At 52.7% G+C, this 12,701-nt stretch overlaps 5 protein-coding genes across 5 annotated transcripts; 2 read left to right on the top strand and 3 right to left on the bottom strand.

Annotated features, from left to right (window-relative positions):
• Positions 1-1,560: 1,560 nt before the first annotated feature.
• MGYG_04434 (hypothetical protein) lies at positions 1,561-1,973 on the top strand (the record flags this gene model as incomplete). The annotated part of the gene is made up of 2 exons (XM_003174209.1): positions 1,561-1,565; positions 1,631-1,973. The coding sequence occupies 2 exons, from the start codon at positions 1,561-1,563 to the stop codon at positions 1,971-1,973; spliced, it is 348 nt and encodes a 115-aa protein (XP_003174257.1).
• A 1,426-nt stretch (positions 1,974-3,399) lies between these two features.
• MGYG_04433 (hypothetical protein) lies at positions 3,400-4,198 on the bottom strand (the record flags this gene model as incomplete). The annotated part of the gene is made up of 2 exons (XM_003174208.1): positions 3,400-3,535; positions 3,894-4,198. 2 exons carry the CDS (start codon positions 4,196-4,198, stop codon positions 3,400-3,402), a joined length of 441 nt encoding a protein of 146 aa, XP_003174256.1.
• Positions 4,199-6,076: 1,878 nt separating this feature from the next.
• MGYG_04432 (HAL protein kinase) lies at positions 6,077-8,383 on the top strand (the record flags this gene model as incomplete). The annotated part of the gene is made up of 1 exon (XM_003174207.1): positions 6,077-8,383. One exon carries the CDS (start codon positions 6,077-6,079, stop codon positions 8,381-8,383), a length of 2,307 nt encoding a protein of 768 aa, XP_003174255.1.
• A 359-nt stretch (positions 8,384-8,742) lies between these two features.
• MGYG_04431 (hypothetical protein) lies at positions 8,743-9,455 on the bottom strand (the record flags this gene model as incomplete). The annotated part of the gene is made up of 3 exons (XM_003174206.1): positions 8,743-8,757; positions 8,973-9,307; positions 9,443-9,455. 3 exons carry the CDS (start codon positions 9,453-9,455, stop codon positions 8,743-8,745), a joined length of 363 nt encoding a protein of 120 aa, XP_003174254.1.
• A 1,542-nt stretch (positions 9,456-10,997) lies between these two features.
• MGYG_04429 (hypothetical protein) lies at positions 10,998-12,395 on the bottom strand (the record flags this gene model as incomplete). Its single annotated transcript, XM_003174205.1, has 2 exons — positions 10,998-11,681; positions 11,883-12,395. The coding sequence occupies 2 exons, from the start codon at positions 12,393-12,395 to the stop codon at positions 10,998-11,000; spliced, it is 1,197 nt and encodes a 398-aa protein (XP_003174253.1).
• Positions 12,396-12,701: the final 306 nt, after the last annotated feature.

The following is a 12,701-nucleotide window of genomic DNA, read 5'->3' as shown; positions in this document are numbered from 1 at the left end:
ACCGTCATAACTCGGGGTAGCGCCGCCATGCAGTGCATCCACGAAGGAAGACGTTGGTAAGTACCGATCTAACTAAAGAAAGGCCTTGCCGCTTCCATCTGCCAGGCGGCTGAATCAACTAACTCGCCTTTTACGGGGGAGGGGGATCTTTCCATGCGATGGCTGTCATATGATAGACGCTCGAAGGAGGGTTGGGAAGGAGGACGAGCGCTTCGTGCTCTGTAAGACCATCTCGATAGGTCAGGACGAGACAAGTCAAATGTCAAGAAGTACACAAGAGACGCGGCTTCTCGGCATGTCGGCAGTTCTGCAGCACATCATCTTCTTGTCTTGTCATTGTCTTGTTTACTTCTTCTTGCTCTTGATCTGAAACTCGGCTCATCCCCATCTCCATCTCCTGCCGGCCTTGTCCTTCCACGTCCATCTCCATCCCGTCCGTCTCACCGGCGTCTCTTCATCCTCGTCTTCATCTTCCCATCTCGCGCGAGAAGAAAAGAAAAGTTGTCGCTCTTCTTTACTCTTCCCACGCACGGTCCGCGGAAAAGCCCCTGCTTCGAGGAGAACCAGCTAAAGCAGCGCCCTCTTCTGCCTGCAAACGGACTAGCGCAAGGACAGGGGGATAAAATAAAACAGGGTCCAAGCTTCTTCCTGCTAACCCTGCATGACATGCTTACATAAGACTGCATGGATAAAAATAGACTCACATATGCACAAATAAAAAGAGTGTTTGCACTTGATGCTTAGGTAATTTTAATATTTGCTGTTCATGCCGCGTTTGGCGCTGGATAAAAAAACTTGACTGTTCTGGCCCTGGCTCTTGCTCCCATGACCGCAGCGAAGAGTTTTACCTGTTTGCTCGCTGGCTGGCTTGCTTGCTGGCTTACCGGCTAGCCACAGACAGGTGAAGTTAGACGTCGGACATGCCCAGGTAGGTCGGAAACATCTTCAAGTGTGGTTTCATATATTTTTTATCCCCCGAAGCACAAACACAGTCCCCATACCACTGCAGAAGCTAGTGAACTGTATATCGTTGTTAGTTAGGCTACGGAAGACATAAAAGTGGCTCTCCGGATGCGGCATTATTTACCCAACCGAAAAGCAAAACCTCTGACACGAGAGGCGGGACTTCAAGTCCGGCCCTCCTTTCATCTCCAAGCCGATGCGCGGTCGGCCTCACCGTGCCTCCGTCCATCCGCCCATCTCGTCTCGTCTCGTCTCGTCGCTCGCCATCCAATCCATCCATCCCAATCCAAATATCGTCATCAGGTCTCCTCCACACTCCGCACTTCCAACATATATGTATGTCTTATGCACTTATGTAACCCAACACGAAAGGCAGGGAGGGGGGGAAGGGAATACCAGCCGAAACCGATCTCATCGCATCGCTCATGCACGTAATGTCCAAGCTGTCCTCAACCATCCCTTGGCGAGATCCCTTCTCGAGGTCGAGGTCATCGCATCGAAGGAGTCTCTGTTGTGTTTCTGTCCTATCCCTTCGTATCGGGGCGACGGACGGTGCACGTCCACCCAATCCCTCATCGGCGATTAGTGATGATGTTCATGGGGTCCGTGTATCTCGCCGCGTAGATGTGTGTTGGAGGTACTTACTTCGCCAGCAACCATCACCCAGAGCTTGCTTGGCCGGAGAATACCTGCGAAGTTCCGCGCTGGCCGCAGGAAAGGCTAAAAAGGAAAAAATAGGGAAGCTTTTTCTGGAACTTACGGGGATGGACATGGGGCATGAAAGTAAGAGTGTTTGTGTATGTATGGATGTACGTGCGTACGGTAATTACGGTAAGGAGTTCAAGGACAAGAAGCAGCAGGACGAAGCCGGAGGAAGAACAAGAAGACAGTTAGAGAGCAAGACAAGAGGGAAGAGAAGTCAAGACGAGAGCCAAGTTCAACGGCAACGGCGAGGTTATGCAGTCATCTCTCCCCGTCTCCGCGGTCTTGGGGGTTCGAACCAGAGATGAGATGAAGGCAGATACTCCAGAGAGAGAGTAGAAGGTTAGAGCGGCCAGCCTCGAGCCTCTGCCTTTCTTTGCCTTTGCCGCCGGGCTTGACGCCGTCTCCTGCGGCCGCTGCAACGTTCCATCTGCCTTCGTCTTGTTTCCTCTTCTGTCAGGTACTTTTTTACTGCTTCTTCTTCTTCTTCGCCGTCGTCCTGTTTTTGTCATCTGCCATGGTAACGTCACGTGTCCGTCTCGAGAAGTCGATGAAGTAAAGTAGGAGATGGCAGCGTAGGACGACCAAGCCATCCCAGCCATGCCATGCCCTGCTGTGCACTCACTAGCAGTATGTAAATAACTCCAGGCAGGTTAATTAATTAATAGAAGGGCAGTTAAATAAAGGAGCGAAAAGAAAAGAAAGGCGATGGGTGGGTGGTGCAGGAGAGTCGGTAAACGGCCCTGCTGTATCCCCTTGACCATGGCCGTTCTCAGCACATCTCACCGTCAGTTTACTTGCTTAGGTTACCGACGCTGATCACAGACAAGGCAAGGCCTTCAGCTCCTTCAGGCATCGACATCTGTATTTCTCCATCAAGCAGTGCTCTTCAATCAGGCATCTATCCGTCCCATGTCGACGGGTAGAGTTAGTTGGACCAGCTAGTCACTGCGGCCCGTCACTCGGAGCATTTACCAGCCAGCTCACACCATCACTACCACCATGGCCACCACCAACCTCTAACTAGGTATGTACCACTGCAGGCCTACTTATTGACTACCGGTGATAGCCAAACAGACGGATAGCCAGGACGGATAGAAGACGTTTCATCAAGCCTTGTCCCTTTATCGAACGTCCAAGCCGTGCGTTCCCTGCCATGCCAGCCCACCCAGCCCCGTCCAGCCCGTCCCAAGCGCCTCGTATGGCTGCCTCTGGCTGCCTCTAGTTAAGGGGTCTCACCATGTTTAAAAAATGCGCCATTTATTCAACCCAGCCTAGCTTAGCCGGCTTATTTCTCCGCCTGGTAACTCGCTGCCCTCTCGTTTCTGGTCTCTGGTCTGTCTCCCTGCTCTCTGCCCTGCTTTGCTTTGCTTTACTTGACATGGCGGTCGGTGAGTGGACGTGGGATCCCCGGGAAGCAAGATCCAGAAACCGGAAGCCCCTAGAAGACCGGATAGACTTGCCTATGCTCCTTTCTATCCGATGAGATGTGAAACCAACCACTTCCGCAAGGTGTATTCTCTCTATCGGCCGGCCCTGTGCTCCATCTCCATCTCCGTAGCTGCAATAATATGCTCCCGATATCGAGGCCGGCAGTTGAGCTGGCTGTCGTGTGCGTGCTGTGTTATTCCCCAGGAAAAGAAGAAAGAATAGAAAGAAGAAAAAGGCAGCTTTATACGAACCGGCCCGAAGCTTGAATGCAATTGACTTGCCCTCGCTCTCTCTTCTAACTCGTTAAGCGATGGCCTTTCTTTCTTTCTTTTCTTTCTTTTGGCGGACTGTCCCCCTTTCACCTGAGCCATCGGCATCAGCAGCAGCAGCGTCAGCATCAGCCATCCCATCCATGAGCGAGTGCATTTTTCCTTCTGTCCTGCATGCATATGTATTATGCAGCGTCAAGCATGCCCCCGTCGACCGTCCGACCAGTCAAGTAACTAGGGAAGTCAAGTCCAGTCACTGGGTCCAAGCCAGAATTTCTTTTATTTTCTTTTGTGTGTTTTTGCTTCTTCCGGTCCTGTCTCTGGCTTCTTTCTTCTTTCTTCAGGCTGTCTTGGCTGCAACTGGGGAATTTCGAAAGGAACTGGCGGCTAGCGGGATTAAATGGCTAGTAGGTGAATCAATGGGGATGGGGGATGGAATAAGGATTAAGAGGGTTGTGTTATTACCTGGGCTCTCCTGTTTGAGGGAAAGGGGCACGCGACCGACCGCTCTTTTACCACTGCACATACAGATGTAGCGACGACGATGAGGATGGAGATGGAGATGGACATGAAAAAGAGAAGACGATTATGTAACTGGCTGACTGACGGATGGACCAGTCGGATGTTTTTGAGGAGATGCCTGAAGGAGGTGTGAGTGGGCAAGGCGAAGGCGAAGAAGGATACACTCGGCAGTCCCCCAGCCGGTAGAGATACACAGCAAGATATTCCGTACACAAAGAGCGATAGAGCGAGAAGATGAGCATGGACTCATGGATGGCGTCGAGGGTCGAGCATGGCAGCAGCGCATGGCATGGCCTGTCATGGTAGGCCATGGCTTGACTATCAAAAGGTAGTGCTCGGGATGTCCATCTTTGGCCTCTCTCTTCGGTACCCGTTCCCGTGGAAGGTAAAAAAAAAGGAAGATAACTTCCTAGCCAGGCGAGCCACGCGGACGCTTTTATCCCCCTATATCTCCGTGGGTGTAAGATGCCGGTCCTATTACTTGCTGCTTACTACTGACTGACTGACTTACTCTGTACTTGCCAATTGCCTGGGATTGAAGCAGAAACAACGACAAGAAAAAAAGTAGAGACGCCCTTCTCCTGATCTTCAGCCAAGCAAGGACCTATGTCTGCCATCGACTGGGCATTCATGTATAGTAGAGCATCGCCCTTTTTGCCCTGCCTTGGCCTTGGCCTGTCTAACTAGCTAGCTACCGTAATAAGTATGTAATGTTAGCTCGTCTGGAGTCAGACTAATGCCGTGTTGCTGTGCTGTGCTGTGTTTGTCCTGTCGAGCTGTGTTGTTGCTGTTGATGTTATTTCTTTTGCAAGAAGAGCTGACGAAGAGTTAGAGCGCAGTCAAGAGAGATACGAAGCAAGAGGAAGACGACGAAGAAGCCTTGACGAGACAAAAAAGAAAAACAAGACGACTGTCCAAGAGGCGAAGAGAGAGATATAAGAAAGGCCTCGCTTTCCCCAGGCTTTTGCCCTTGGCCGTCCTAACCCCAGACTCTCACTCTTCTTACTTTACTCTTCTTCTACTACTACTTCTTCTACTACTACTTCTTCTACTTCTACTTCTTCCTCTACATCGTCATCATCCTTACCTACTGTCATCATCGCCATCATCCTCTGCATCATCATCATCATCGACTCTGCTTCCTCTCTCTGTCAGGTGTAAGTATTAGTTAATGACATCATGTCCGTATCCTTCGTCACTCTTTGCACCTATTTTTTCACTTCACTTTTCTTCTTTTCTTACCGTCACGTATCGTCACAATACATCCCGGCAAGGCGCCTTTCCCCTTCTCCCTCCCCTGCCGCCTCCTGTCATCCTGCGTATCAACGTAACCGTCGCATCCTCCCTTTTTGCAACTTCTCTCCACCTTCTTTTTTGCAAACCCTTACATGACGATACCATCTTTACCTTACCTTACCGTACGTTACCCACGGCGCATCAAGAACTTCGCTTTTTTCTCTCTTTCTCCTTCGCTTTTTTCTTTTTTGCTTGGCCTCTTTGGGCTCTTTTTGGTTCTTCTTCTTCGTCTTCTTATACTTGAACTTCGTCTCCCTCGTCTCTCTCTGTCTTCTCTCTCTTCCTCTTCTTTACCATTTGGACACTCTCCTCTCTTCATCTTATTTCTTCCTTTTCACTGTCTTTGCTTCATCTCGTCTAACGCATGGTAGTCTCTGTCTGATGGGTTCGATATCTTCTACCACCAGCTTCTTTCCTCGTCCCGTCGCTGCCTCGGCTCTACGACTCCTACACGCTCAGTCGTCAAGTCGCCTCAGCTCGCTCCAGAGAGACTGTCCTTGTCGCTGCTAGACAGACACAGACAGACACACTCGACCATTCGAGCTATCGACTGCTCGAATCCTCTTGCTACATCCTCATCAAATCCTCATCTTCATACCTCCGAGTCCAAAGTCCACCGAGAGCCGCGTTCATCCCACTAAAACTACCACCACCATCACCACCAAACAACCGAAACAACACACAACCACCAACACATTAAAAGCACCACCAAAAGCAAAAGAAAGAGAAAGACAAAAAGAAAGAACTTGATATTAAAGACAGGCATCAGATCCTCCCTGTCCTCCCGTCGTAGCACACAGACTTCCAGTTCGACCGTTCCTGTCCGATCAGCCGCCACAAAGGCAGGGTTGTCCCCAGCAACAAACCACCTCGAAAACTCGACGATCATCACCATGGTTGCCTCCTCTACTTCTACTATGTCGACGGCCGCTTCGACGTCCGCAGGCGTCGATGTCAAGAAGCCGCCTCCTGTCATGACGATGGATGTCCCTGCGGCTGCTACTCGGCCCACGCTCGACCTGCCAGAGAGCCTACGCTGTGCCGACTTGCCCGGCGTCATCCACGAAGAGGACGAAGAGTCTGCCACCGAGCCCTCTGAGCCAGTCACCCCGACCAGCCTCACCCACAATCACAACCTGTTCAGCGGTCCTCACCACTACCAGTATCAGCAGCATCCTCGAATTGACCCGCCCAGCAGAGATCCCATGGTCAATGTCAATATGCCGGTCGAGGTGCTCAAGAACCCCATCATCGTAAACACCGAGCCTACTCCCCCATCCACTCCATCTAGACAGCCTCCCGCCACTGCTACTTCTGCTCCACGAGACTCGACTTCTTCTACTTCTGCTGCTACCTCTGCTCCAAGAAATTCAACTTCTTCTGCTGCTGCTCCGGTGGCTATTCCACCTCGACCGTCGACTTCGGCCTCTCAGAAATCTTCTCCGTTGCGAAAGGCGTCCAAATCGCTCAAGAGCATCTTCCGCCGACCAAGCAGCTCCTCCGACGCCATGCCTCCTCCTCCGACTCCCACCACCGCTACTCCTGCTCCTGCTCCTATTGCTGCTCCTGCTGCTGTGAACTCCAACGTCAATGACGCCAATGCCGTTCCTGCAGCTCCTACCGACAAAAAGAAATTATCATTGAACATGTTCCAGGCCAGCAACGCTCGCAAGGGCTCTCTCTCGTCCTCGCACCAGCACTCGCCCACCTCGTCCCGGACCAACTCGCCCCAGTCGCCCAGCTCTCCCTCCAGCACGATCCATGGCACCAGCCAGAACCCGATGTTCCTCGGAGTCACTCCTCCGTCGGACTCGTCCTTCTCTCCCAGACAACCAGCTCGCTCGTCGACCGGTTTCAGCCTCCGAGAACGCAGCCGAGTCATGTTCGGAGCAACCCCTCGCCCCCAGCGCGAAGACGAGGATCAGCGCATCCGATCTCCCAGTCTCGGAGACGTGCAGAACCAGCCCGAACGCCCTGGCTTCTCGATCCCTGCAGTTTCAGGCGCCGGACTCAAGGCCCGCCGCATGAGCACCAGCCTGCCGGACGACTTTGACGTCAACACCTGCACCCTTGCAGACGAGTACACCAATAGCAGCAAGCTGCCCGGTAAGCGCAAGGAGGTCGGCCGGGGCGCCACGGCCACCGTTAAGATCATGTGTCGACGCGGCAGCGACAAGTCCGAGCTCTTTGCCGTCAAGGAGTTCCGCAAGTGCGGCTCGAAGGAGGACAAGCACGAGTACGAGCAGAAGGTTAAGTCCGAGTTCTCCATCGCCCAGTCGCTGCACCATCCGAACATCGTCGAGTCGTTCCGTCTCTGCACCAGCAACGGCCGCTACAACCACGTGATGGAGTACTGCTCGTACGGCGAGATCTTCTCGCTCGTCCAGAAGAACTACCTGCAGCCCAAGGACAACCACTGCTTCTTCAAGCAGATGGTCCGCGGCGTCGCTCACCTGCACGACAACGGCATCGCCCACCGCGACATCAAGCTCGAGAACCTGTTGCTGTCCGACGACGGCTACATCAAGATCACCGACTTTGGCGTCTCAGAGGTGTTCTCGGGACTGCACCCTGGTCTACGCAGCTCCGGCGGCGAGTGCGGCAAGGAGATGGGCGAGGTCCGACTCTCCTCTCCCGGCATCTGCGGCTCTCTACCCTACATCGCCCCGGAGGTCCTAGCGAAACAGTCCAGCTACGATCCCCGCCCGCTCGACGTCTGGTCCTGCGCCATCGTCTATCTGACTCTACACTTCCGCGGCAACCTCTGGCCCTCCGCCAACCGCGAACACTCCAACTACGCCCGCTTCATGACCGGCTGGGACAAGTTCCTCGCTGCCTCTGAGACCGGCATCCCGTCCGAAGAGAAGATGCCCTCCTGCGGTCCTGCCTTCAAGCACGTCGGCAACCGCAACCTGAAACTGCTTCTTCTCAAGATGCTTCACCCGGACCCAGCCAAGCGCATCACCATCAAGGACGTCCTCGCCGACCGCTTCATGAAGAGCGTCGAGTGCTGTGCTCCCGAGAGCAGACAGGGCGAGGAGAAGATGGAGTCCATGGTCGCTGCCGGCATCGACGCGGCAGGCAAGTCGTCCTCGAAGCTGGCGAGCAAGATGGTCGTGCAGAAGATCCACCACCACTTCCCGCCGGAGAAGAAGTATCTGCCCCAGTACCGCTTTGACATGGGCGACGGATACAACTGATCACACACACTTACTTACTTCACTGATGTCGTCGACGGCTGCACTATCACTTTCTTTCTCTCTTCTGATACACTTGTTCACTTTCTGTTATGTCTGCATGTTTGCTATAAAGGGGGCGGTTTTCTCATGTCTTGTTTTGATGACTGCATTGGGGGTTCACCTGGCTTACTTCCTTTCCCTTCCTTTACTCTTTAATCACCGCGCCTATTCCTTCATCCTTCTGTGTGAATATTCTCTTTCTCTTCTTTTTTATGTTTCTTTCTGGCTGGCGTTGGTCTAAATGTCTGTCTATCTGTCTGTCTACTCTCCCCATGTAAGGGTCGAGGGTTTCTCTCTTTTCCTACTACTTCTTCGCTACACTACTGCTTGTCTGCCTGTCAATGGCTTGTTGAGATATCAGTGAGAGTCTACCAACTAATAACTTGTCTGGTCTGAGTTATACAAAATACCTACATAAAATAAAAGATACACCTATACCACACCTATACATGCTCCTACTTCTATCTATAGCATCTGCATCGGATCTTCTCACCTCACCCTCCAAGACGTGTCACTGCATCGTCGTCTCCGATCTCCTCGACCGTCGTACCGCGCATCCTGCCACCCTTGGCGCTTCCCTCTTCCCTTTCCTCCCTCTTAACTCTCCCTCTCGTCTCGGAGCATCCGTCTCACCACCGAAGTCTCTTCCGTACCTCTCGCACAGCCCAGTTGCCAACTCCAACACATCACCAGGGCCACGACCACTCCAGCCATCTCTCACACGCCCAGCCAGCCATCCATCCAGCCAGCGACACAGCCAAGTATACAAAAGAAAGAAAGGAATACGCCGGGACTTTCCGGCCTGCGTTTCGTTTCTTTCCGTCTCGTCTCGTCTCGTCTCGTCTCGTCTGGTTACTGCCGGCCGGGCGCTTACACACATGCAGGCTGCACATCACCCAAGAACGAACTATTAGACCACAAGTCTCCTTCTACTGATGCCAGCACATGCCCTGTCCTGCCTCGCGCCAAGGGCGGACGACGAGGAGGACACGAAAGGGGGCATGGCATGGCATGGCATACCAAGTCGACTCATCGTCTCATCTCATCTCGTTTGCCCTGCCCTGCCCTGCCTTGCCTAGAGAGGTGTGAAGAGAGGGCAACGTAAGCTCCTCGCAGCCATGCCGTACGCGCCAAGCGAGCGACCTGCCTTTCCTTTCGCTTTGTTGTTTCTCGCGGCGGCAAGCGAGCAGGCAGGCATACACCTTACTTACTTACCTGCCCTGTCCCGTCCATGCAAGTACAAGTAAGGGTATCCAGCGGGCCAAGCGCATCACCAACTTCGACTTCGAGATAGATACGCCCTGAAGAGACGAGGAAGGTATTTTTCCTTTCTTTTGCCGGCGACGATACCCGACCAGGCCCCTTTTAAAAGTAACTAAGGCATAAGGGGAAGAAACGAGGCTTGTTCAGGTCCTTCTTGGGTCCCTTTTCTTCTTCCCGCCGCATGAAACCATACATGTATGTAACTGACTAAAACAAACAGATCATGATCTGTGATCGACGCCCGGGAAGCATATTTAACTGGGTAGTCTATGTATAAGGTGTGTGTGTCTGTGTCTGTCCGTCTGGCGCAGGAGAGAAGTGCGTTTTACTGAGAATGATCTCCCTTGGCGGGCTTGTCTTCTTCAGCCCGCTGCGTTGGCTGCAGTCCGTACCTACGCCTACGCTCATGTGAGTATGCTCTGGGCGGTACGACGAGGCAGAGCAGAGGCATAGACAAACGCAGGAGGCAGATACTATTTCCTTGGATGCAGGCAGTACCACCACCGCCGCCGCCGCCGTCGTATCTCTTTCATCGACTCGTCTTCTTCTTCTTTCATGTGCTGCCTCTATCCGATGATGACTGTCGAGCGCCTGACCTGGAGAAAAAGAAAGAGGATTGACGGTGCATGCAGCAAGCAGTAAGAAGTAAGAAGTAAGCATAAACACAGCGGGAAGTGGAAAGGGAAGGAAAAGGAAAAGAAATGGGGAGATGGGGATGGGGCGGGAGTTGCCAAGACCAAGGCCAACCACTCTAACTTTAAAAGAAGGCCAGGCCAAGACTCTCCGCTTGGCGGGAAGATGCCAAGGAAACCCTTTTTCTTCTTTGGGAAGGGGCGATGGAACCCGCTTGCCAAGACCTTCTTCGAGAAGGCAAGGAGGAAGGAGCGATCTTGGTGGTTGCACAAGAAGGAAGGAAAGGTTAAGCACATAAATAAAAAAAGGTAAGTAAGAGTAAAAAGGGGGTTTGCTTGGTTGGCTTTTGTTTTGTTTTGCCTGTGCAAGTTCGCTGGTTAAGCATGTAAGGTGTAAGGTAAGGTGCATCATCTCCTTTTTTGCATACCCCGTACGGCCTGTACGGCCTGTACGGCCTGTATTTATGCATTGGCATTGTATTTATGGTAAGTATGGTATAAGTATGAAAATGAAAATACAGAGCATAAGGTAAGGTAGTGTGCTGTTGAAGGCCAAGCATAAGGTAGGTACTAGGTTATGATACAGGTGGTTGGTGGTGGCAGCGTCGTAGTAGTAACAGTGGTGCAGTAGTATACAGCAGAGAAACAAAGTGATATGATATATGATATGGCAGGTCAGATCAGACCTCGACCCGGGTCGGGATCTTGACTTCTCCCCTCCTCCTGTCCGCATGAGGCACTCCATACCGCCGCCCGACGCCCTTCTCGCCGCGTCCGTCCACTCCCACCGTCTCCCGGCTCACCACCACATCCCGGAACCTGAACTCGAACCGGCCCGCCTGGGGTTCGACGCGGGTCATGCTCGCTGCCTCCCTCGCCTTGCGCTTCTCCTTGCGCTCCTTCTCGACCCGCTCGTCCGCCTCGATACGCTGCATGAACCGCCTGTTGCGCTCTCCCTTCTCATTGGAAAGTGCGGACCGGTCTCCCTCAGCTACCACCATGTGAGGATGCGGTATGCGGACCTCGGCGGGCTGGAGTACCTGGTGCTCCTTGGCGCCCTTGCCGACCTTCTCGATCTTGTGAGGGTTGTGTGTCACTTTGGCGATGTACTCCTCTGCGTTGCCGGGTTGGTCGCGTTCCGAGGCTGGGACGGCCGGTGCGGCAGAGAAGACTCGCGCGGCGTCGATGCGGTTGAAGTGGCGCGACTCAGAGACGGGGTAGAACATTTGGGGTTCCGTCAGTTTGTGCACTGGTAGGTCGTTGATGGGTTCGTGGGCCGGCTGGGGTTGGCCTCGGTCTGATAGAGGGGTCGTGGGGAGCATGGAGCGTACTGCCCGGCCGTAGGGAAGGGCAAGTGGTTTTTTCTGGAGACTTTCGTTAGTTAAAGTCCCAAATAACATATAGCATGTTTATCAATTGATGTAGGGAATGGTGTTGGTCTTCTCAGAAATGGTATATAAAGCTTAATCATTCTCTTGGAGTCATCAAGACTAATCGATTTACTCATCATAGAAGACCATCTTATGCAGGGCATTGAATTAAAAACGGATATAAAGTGAACTCACCTCGGCTTTCATCCGCTTCTCCAGCTCAACCAGTCTCACCACCGCGCCGATACGCCTCATATCGACTCCAAACATGACACTCACAAGTCTCACGCTCTTCCCCTTCTCAACAACCTGCGTATATATCTCATTCCGCAGCTCCTCGCTCAACACACTCTCACTGACAAACACACGGTTAAGCGGGAACGGCTGCAGCGGTGTCGCCAGTTCCTCCAGCTCTCCACTTGAGCTCACCCGCGTTCGGGGCCGGACCGGATTGCCATCCCTCTCGTACGCTGTCAGGTAGTTTGGGCCCGAGGGTGCGGGCTCCTTGAATACTCTGCCAGGCCCGTTCAGCCAGCCGAACATCGCTTGGCGGCGTTTGGAGATCTCTAGGTTGGGAGTCGAGCTGAAGTTACGGCATGGTGATGTGCATGGTGATTGTGTTAGGCTGTATATCGAGGAGCTCTGTGAGGAGGACTGCAGGTGGTGTGAATTAACCAGCCGTTGTGCGGCCCTTAGCCGTGGAGGCATGGTGTGTGAATAATTATACAAAAAATACCAGGAAAAGAAAGACAATAAACAGGCAGGGTATCAAGCGGATGGGACAGTCAAGCCCTCGCTGCGCCTTTACTTCTCTTTTAACAGGTCAATGGCTGGTTTATGCTCGTCGTTGTCGCTATTTCTGCTTCTTCCAGCAACGAAAAAAAAAGTTGAAGCTTCAAAGTTGAAAATTCGACGGATTAATATGTTCACGTGACTTTGATGACTAATGTTGATAAGGCTCTTTTCTGGTTCTTCTCGACCCTCAACGACGAAACAGCAGCAACCAACACTTGA

This window comes from Nannizzia gypsea, genomic scaffold, assembly GCF_000150975.2.
Source record: "Nannizzia gypsea CBS 118893 supercont1.3 genomic scaffold, whole genome shotgun sequence".
NCBI lineage: Eukaryota > Fungi > Ascomycota > Eurotiomycetes > Onygenales > Arthrodermataceae > Nannizzia > Nannizzia gypsea.
Note: the sequence above shows the minus strand (reverse complement) of the source record. Positions and strands in the feature narration are given on the sequence as shown.